At 51.8% G+C, this 6,772-nt stretch overlaps 1 protein-coding gene across 1 annotated transcript; it reads right to left on the bottom strand.

Annotated features, from left to right (window-relative positions):
- Nucleotides 1-766: 766 nt before the first annotated feature.
- On the bottom strand, nt 767-4,947 carry NXNL1 (nucleoredoxin like 1). Its single transcript, XM_052642650.1, has 2 exons — nt 4,622-4,947; nt 767-1,097 (listed from the first exon to the last, which is right to left on the bottom strand). Exons 1-2 carry the CDS (start codon nt 4,945-4,947, stop codon nt 767-769), a joined length of 657 nt encoding a protein of 218 aa, XP_052498610.1.
- Nucleotides 4,948-6,772: the final 1,825 nt, after the last annotated feature.

Raw genomic sequence — 6,772 nt, 5'->3', positions numbered from 1 at the left:
AAGATCCAGTGGAACAGGAAATGACAACCCACTTCAGTATTCTTGCCTGGAGAATCCCATGGACAGAGGAGCCTGGCAGGCCAAAGTCCATGGGGTCGCAAAAGAGTCCGATACGACTGAGCCACCGAGGACATCCTCCTCCTTCCTGGACTGAACTCAGAGAGGTTCCCTCCCCTCATCCTGTTCCCCCTTCCCGCCTAGTTGAGGCTTTTCAGAGATTCTGCTTGCTCTGCCCGCCAGCCTTCCACCTCGGGGCTCAGAACAGCTTCCCCCGCTCTGGTCCCGCCCACTACCGGGAGGAGAGGTTTGTCCTTATTCAGTCGCTCAGTTGTGTCCGACTCTTTCCGACCCCATGGACTGCAGCACGCCAGGCTTCCCTGTCCATCCCCACTCCCGGAACTTGCTCAAACTCACGTCCATCTAGTCGGTGATGTCATCCACCCATCTCATCCTCTGTCGCTCCCTTCTCCTCCAGCCCTCAATCAGGGGGAGATGAGGGCTCATCAAAGAATCTCTCCCCCCCGCCCCGCGCTGCCGCCCGCCCCGCATCCTTGTGTTCTTTCCTACAGGGGATTCAGAAAAGACCCCAGCCGCCAGTCCCACCTGCCCTTGGGGGTTGGGGGGAGGATTCATCACAGACCTGCCCCTCTCTGTTCCCCCCCACCAAAAGGATCGGAGCAGCCAGCTTCCCCCTCCCCCCGGCTCCGCCCCAATCTTCCTCTTGAGGTTTCATCATAGAACCCCCGTCCTGTCCACCCCGCAGGGGTCAGAACAGTCCCGCGGCCTCGCCCTCGGCCTCGCCCTCCTGCCCGGAGCCGCCGGCTCTTCCCCGGCCTCGTGCGCCCCGCGCAGCCGGGTCTACGCGGTACTTGCAGCGGCGTAGGGGCTCAGTAAGGCTCCGCGGCGCGGGGTCGTCCAGGTCCTCGGGCTGCAGAAAGCTGCGGTCCAGCACCTCAGCCGCCTCCTGCCAGTTGGCGAAGCAGGCAGGGCCCAGGCGTCGGATCTCCTCGGCCGCGTCGAGCGTCAGCACATCCCCGCTGGGTTTCAGCACCACGACAGCTGGCAGGCGCTCCACGGAGAACTGGCGCCCAAGGTCCCTGCGGGGCGGGTGGGTCAGTGCGATCGGACCCTCGTCCTACATCCTGAGCTGAGGAACCCTCCACCTCTCCTCCTAGTACTTACTGAGCGCCTTCTATGTGCAAGTGTCCCATAGCAGTCTCTGGGAACGCCCAGGAACCCAGAGAGGCCGGGGCCACCGTGGCCTCCTGGCTGTGCCTCCAGCGCCCCGGCCACGCACCCACCACAGGGCCTTTGCACTGGCCGTGTCCTCTACCTGGAGCGCTCTCCCCAGACATCTGAGGATTAAGACGCTGTTTGCTGCAGACACCCGGCCTTACATTTCAATGCCTGATCCACGACTCTCAGCACCCAACACACTGCATAGCTGATTTCTCCTGTTGTCATTTTCTCCCATAATAGAAAGCAGTTTCACTGGGGCACGGATTTCTGTCTCGATAACCCGGGTGTCCCCAGTGCCTGAAACAGTGCGGGGCATAGAGTAGATGCTCAGAAAACGCACACGGGATGAGTGAACAAATATTGATCAATTCCATAAAGAGATATTCAACTGGCTAAAGGACTTAGCGCCAGAGAGGGCCTCTCTCAGGAGGTGCCCCTGGAGCTGAGATCTGCAGGATGAGGAAGGGGAGAACAGGGGAAGGTTTTCCCAGGCAGAGGGCTCAGCTGGTGCAAAGGCCTGGACATCAGGGAGAGAGTGGAGGGCAGCCCTGATCATGGTGCAGGGCCATGGGAAGAACTTGATTTTGTTTTCTGTATGAGAGGAGGGAAGCCGTCCACTGGAGACCCCAGACTTCATCTCCCATTTAGGCCAGAATCTTATGCAGTCTTCATAGAGTAAAGGAGGCTGCCAGGGCTGGGCCCATCCATCCACAGTTCTTAATTTGGGTTCTCGGGTGGCCCTTTTGCCGGCCTTCACACAGAGAAACATAGTGCTTGCAAAATCCCAAAGGAATAGGTTGCCAGATAGCAACTAGAAATAGAGGATACCCTGTGTGAACGAATTTGAATTTCAGGTAAACAACAAATAACTTTTTATAAGTATATTTTTGAATTATGTGGGACATACTTATACTCCCAATTCGCCATTGCTTATGTGAAATTTATATTGAACTGGGTATTCTGTGTTTTATTTATTTTTAAAAAATTGTTTTTAATTTGGCTATGCAGCCTAATTTGGCTTCCCTGATGGCTCAGATGGTAAAGCATCTGCCTGCAGTGCGAGAGACTCAGGTTCGATCCCTGGGTTGGGAAGATACCCTGGAGAAGGAAATGGCAGCCCACTCCAGGACCCTAGCCTGGAAAATGCCGTGGACAGAGGAGCCTGGTAGGCTACAGTCCATGGGGTCTCAAAGAGTCGGACATGACTGAACGACTTTACTTTCACTTTCATGGGGCCTATGGGATCTTAGTTCCCTGACTAGAGATCAAACCCACAATCCCTGCATTGGAAGTTTGGAGTCTTAACCCATGGACCACCAAGGAATTTCCCTGTGTGTCCTATATTTTATCTGGCAGCCTGGTATGTAGGAAGGGTAGTGGGTAGAAACTGTCTGGATACTTGCCTGGGGGAAGGGTGTCTGACTCTTTGTGAGATCCCCTTCTTCAGGGGATCTTCCCAGCCCAGGTATTGAACCCTCGACTCTTACGTCTCCTGCATTGACAGGCAGGTTCTTTACCACTAGCACCACCTGTTGTTGAGAGGACCCTGCTCCAAACAAAGTCAGTGTTTGGCTGTGATGCCCTTGTAGTAGCCATTTCTTGCCCCACGGGAGGGAGATATTTGCCCTTTGGGGAATGGAGCCTTCTCAGCTGCAGTACTCTTGCCTGGAAAATCCCATGGATGGAGGAGCCTGGTAGGCTGCAGTCCATGGGGTCGCTAGGAGTCGGACATGACTGAATCGACTTAGCAGCAGCAGCAGCTGCTGCAGAAGCCTGTGGGAGTGAGCAAGTTTGCAAACTCTGATTATCTTGGGTAGCGGATAAAGGTCTCCATGACCAGAAACTTCTAAGTTTTGTAACAAAACTGATGAGATCAGTAAAATGTCCCCAAATCTGCAACTCAAATGGTTCAACACAAACTTCACACTAGCGGAGATAAAGCAAATAGAAAAATATGAATAATTTTCATGTGGTTCTTTGTGTGCTCCTTCCAACTTTTTGATATCTTTGAAATTATTCTTATCTCTCTCTTTTTCTCCTCTTGGATGCTCTGTGTGGCTTGCAGGAAATTTTTCATGATAAAAATTGCGGGCTTAGAAAGAATGTAAGTCTGAGACTTCCCTGGTGGTCTAGTGGTTAAGACTTCATGCTTCCACTGCAGGGAGCATAGGTTTGATCCCTGGTGGGGGAACTAAGATCTTGCATGCAATGTGGTGCAGCCAAAAAATAAATAAAAAGAATGACAGTCTCATTGCAGAAAAGGGGAAAGTTTGAAAATAGCCACAAATGTTCACGCTGTTTATCGGGCAGCTCACTGGAAAGCTTGAACCCAACCACCTCTCTCTCTCTCAGCTCCGCTGCTGTCTGAGGATCACAGGCCCACTTATTAGGCAACATTGGGGGCACTGCTGCACACGGTACCTGCTGGCTTCCCAGGTGGGCGCTAGTGGTAAAGAACCCGCCTGCCAACGCAGAAGACAGACTCGATTGATCCCGGGGTTGGGAAGATTCCCTGGAGGAGGGCATGACAACCCACTCCAGTATTCTTGCCTGGAGAATCCCATGGACAGAGGATGGCTACAGCCCATGGTTACAGCCCATAGGGTCACAAAAGAGTCGGACACGACTGAAGTGACTTAACATGCATGCATGGTACCTGGGGGCTTCTTACTTTTGGTGTTACAGTTCCCTGAACTGGCTGTTTTTTCTCTGAAATCCTCTGAGCCTTTGTGCTGTGTCTGTCCTCTGCCTGGAAACCCTTCCCTTTCCTCATTCTTTGCCCTCCTTTCCTCCCTGTCCTTGGGGTTCTCCCTTTGAAGCCATTTCCTCTGGGAAGCATCCCCCGACTCCCAAATCTCAGCAAGGTCTCCCTGTTATGTTTTCACATGACACTCTCCCTTTCGCTTTTGGAATGGCTGCAGTTTGTTATTATGTATTTCTCTGAGTGTTTGAGTGTTGGTTTCACGTTTGGTAAACTTCCCTGCAGCTGGGTGGAAATGGGCATAGGTGCCCCTCCCTCCCCCATCTCCAGGCCTGACTTCTCTGTCCTCACTGGCCCACAGAGGGTGCTTTTATCAACTCCAGATGGAACAGATACACCAATAAACAAATGGTCTTCCTGGGTAGTTCAAGTGATAAAGAATCTGCCTGCAATATGGGAGACCTGGGTTCGATCCCTGAGTTGGGAAGATGCCCCCCGGAGAAGGGCATGGCAACCCACTCCAATATTCTTGCCTGGAGAATTTCATGGACAGAGGAGCCTGGGGGGCTCCGGTCCATGGGGTTGCAAAGAGTCGGACATGACTGAGCAACTAACACTTCACTTTCAGCAGAAACAGCCCCTCCTCCAGGAAGCCCTCCCTGACCTCTCCTCTTGTCTCACCTCCTCAGGTCATCCTCGAAGGGCAAGAAGAGCCACTTCTTGGGCATGTCCCTGAGGAACAGGTCTTGCTGCTCCTCCGTCGGGTCCTGGGACACGTACACCAGGGCCACCTGGGCTGCCCGCAGCACGTAGAACTCATCTGTGAGCCGCACGAAGAAGTCCCGGAGGATGGGTGCAAAGGCCTGGCACTCCGGGCAAGACCCAGCACCAAAGAACAGCAGCACCAGCCGGTTTTCCAGTCGACGGCTGAGCTCAGCCTCTGTCTCCAGCTCATCCTGGTCACTGTTGTTTCGGATCAGGACGCGGCCGGAGAAAAGGGAGGCCATGGCAACTCTGGCTGGGTGCTGGGGACAGGGTGGAAGGACCTTGTGTGACCCTGAGCCTGCTGGCTGGCTGCTGCCCCAGGATTAGGAATCCTTAGGAGGCCAGTTTAGGACGTCAGTAATCTGCCTAAACCTCGACCTGATTCTTTGCTGCCTCTGAAGGTACAGGGCCAGCTGCTCATGGGCTGGTCTCAGGAGATAGCTGCGAAGAAATTAAGAAGCCAGTCAGACTGAGATGCGGGAGTGAAAACAGCTTATTCAGTTGTGATGTAAAAAGATAAGTGAATCTTACTGAATGCACTCAGGAATTCAATCTTCATGAACGCATTTGGTAATCCTAAATCACAAAAGCTCTGCTAATTAATGACTGTGATTTCTAAGTTGTTGTTTGGTCACTCAGTCGTTTCTGACTCTTTGTGACCCCATGGACTGCAGCACGCCAGGCTTCCTCGTCCTTCACTGTCTCCTGGAGTGTTCAAACTCATGTCCATTGAGTCGGTGATGCCATCCGACCATCTCATCCTCTGTCGCCCACTTCTCCTCCTGCCCTCAATCTTTCCCAGAATTAGGGTCTTTTCCAGTGAGTCAGCTCTTCGCATCAGGTGGCTAAAGTATTGGAGCTTCAGCTTCAGCATCAGTCCTTCCAATGAATATTCAAGATTTATTTCTTTTAGGATTGACTGGTTTGATCTTCTTGCAGTCCAAGGGACTCTCAAGAGTCTTCACATTTCAAAGGTATCAGTTTTTCGACGCTCAGCCTTCTCTATGATCTAATGCTCACATCTGTACATGATTACTGAAAAAACCATAGCTTTTTCTATACCGACCTTTGTCGACAAAGTGATGTCTCTGCTTTTTAATATACTGTCTAGGTTTGTCATAGCTTTTCTTCCAAGGAGCAAGGGTCTTTTAATTTTGTGGCTGCAGTCACCATCCACAGTGATTTTGGAACCCCCCAGATAAAAGTCTGTTCCCATCTGTTTGCCATGTGATGAGACTGGATGCCATGATCATAACTTTTTGAATGTTGAGTTTACTGTGATTTCTAAGTAGAGACGAGTGTAAATGATATTTGAAGGTACCCGCCTGCCATGACCATAACGTGCTATGAAATTATCTGAGATTTACGCGGGTGACAGAGTCACAGAACTGGCCAATAGCTGCTTTGATAGCCCATGAGAAAACATGCACGATTCCAGTTAGAAGTTAATAAGACTCAACGATTTTTTTCTTCCCTCCTCCCTCCTGAATTCTGTCTGGACAGCCCACCTTGAGATTCCATGGTGTCTAAGTGTCCAACTCACCGTCATAGTATTTTGCAACCCTCTCCCATCAAGCCCTGGGGACTAGTTTCCCTCTCCTTGAAGCCAAGTTGGCTCCTAACTTGCCCGCCCCCCCCGCCTTTTTTTTAAGTTTATTCATTAAAAAAGATTTTTAAAAATTTATGGCTCTGCTGGGTCTTCATTGCTGCTCGCAGGCTTTCTCTAGCTGCAGCGAGCAGGGCCCACTCTGCGTTGTGGTGTGTGGGCCTTTCATCGCAGTGGTTTCTCTTGTTGCAGAGCACGGGCTCTATAGCGCAGGCTCAGCAGTTGTGGCACACGGTCTTGGTTACTCCGAGGCGTGTGGGATCTTCCTGGACCAGGGATCGATCCCGTGGCCCCTGCATCGGCAGGTGGATTCTTAACCACTGAATGACCAGGGAAGCCCATTCTTAACTTGCTTTTGACCAACAGAATGTGATGGAAGAGGCGAATTCTCAGGATAAGGCTATTCTTGCCTCCCACGCTCTCTCTTTTGGCATGTGGCCTCCTGACATCCCATGTAAGGA

This window comes from Budorcas taxicolor, chromosome 7 (genome assembly GCF_023091745.1).
Source record: "Budorcas taxicolor isolate Tak-1 chromosome 7, Takin1.1, whole genome shotgun sequence".
In the NCBI taxonomy this organism is placed as follows: domain Eukaryota; kingdom Metazoa; phylum Chordata; class Mammalia; order Artiodactyla; family Bovidae; genus Budorcas; species Budorcas taxicolor.
The sequence above is the reverse complement of the archived record's forward strand: the minus strand, read 5'-3'. Positions and strand labels throughout refer to the sequence as shown.